The 981-nt window shown below is 54.6% G+C and overlaps 1 protein-coding gene across 1 annotated transcript in view; it reads left to right on the top strand.

Annotated features, from left to right (window-relative positions):
* The first annotated feature begins 218 nt into the window (after positions 1 to 218).
* gal3st4 (galactose-3-O-sulfotransferase 4) overlaps positions 219 to 981 on the top strand; it is a 34,279-nt gene continuing 33,516 nt past the window's right edge. The window contains exon 1 of the mRNA XM_043683479.1: positions 219 to 516. Within this exon, the coding sequence (XP_043539414.1) occupies positions 512 to 516 (5 nt within the window). The 5' untranslated portion in view covers positions 219 to 511. The remainder of the gene's footprint in view (positions 517 to 981) is intronic.

Raw genomic sequence — 981 nt, forward strand, 5'->3', positions numbered from 1 at the left:
AGGAGAGTGGGTGAGAGAGAGGGAGTGAGGAGGGGAAGAGTTGGAAGGGAGATCGAGAGGGAGTAATAGTGAGGAGGGGGGAGAGAGAGAAAGAGGGAAAGAGTGGATAAAGGGAAAATAAGAGAAAGGGAGTGGGGCGGAGCTCTGTGTGCTGGATAGAAACGAAGGAGATGGGGACTGGGTGAGGGAGGAGAGCTCGAAGAGGGAGGGGATTTAGTCAGAGAGAGGGGGAGGGAAGCAGCAGTGTGCAGAGAGAGAGAGCTAGAGGCTCCGGGAGTGATTGCAGAGAGATTGATGGTCTTTCCCCTGATCAATAAAACCACATCCCTCTGTCTCTCTCTCTCTCTCTCTGTGTGTGTGTCAGAATGTGATTGAGAGCGTCCTCACAGACTGACCTCTGTCTTTATAAAGAGGCCCATGTGAAAATCAGGAGAGAGAGAGGGAGCTCTGAGGAGGGAGGCAATCCGGGGGAAGTGAACCCTGGGCTGGACAGAATCGAGATCCTCCGGGAATGAGGTGAGTGCTGTGCCCTCAGTGAGGTCTGTCTCGGGATGCGGCTGGTTTTCCCCTGAATCGTCCCTCAGAATCACCACAATCCCTGCTCAGGCAACCACTCCAGAGGTGGGGGGTTGGAGAGGGTCTCTGGGCAAGAGCAGGGATTTTCCGCCCCCTTTCAGTGAGGAGGTGGGGGGGGGGAGACTAACATTTTGAATGGAATTGGGAGGAGAGGAATCCTTGGAACTCCTTTCAGGCTGCTAGCAGGGATGGGTGGGGCTGAATGGCCTCTTGTGATCCTCCCCACCATCCCCTCAACAGAGAAAGGATGGGAGGCTGGAGAGAGATGGAGTGAAACGATTGAGAGAGGCAGATGGTGGGAGAGAGGTGGGTTCAGGGAGTGATAGAGAGAGAGAATGGGGCGGGGAGAGATGTGTATAGAGAGAGAGAGAATGGGGCAGGGAGAGATGTGTATAGAGAGAGAGA

The sequence above is a fragment of the Chiloscyllium plagiosum genome, chromosome 48 (assembly GCF_004010195.1).
Source record: "Chiloscyllium plagiosum isolate BGI_BamShark_2017 chromosome 48, ASM401019v2, whole genome shotgun sequence".
NCBI lineage: Eukaryota > Metazoa > Chordata > Chondrichthyes > Orectolobiformes > Hemiscylliidae > Chiloscyllium > Chiloscyllium plagiosum.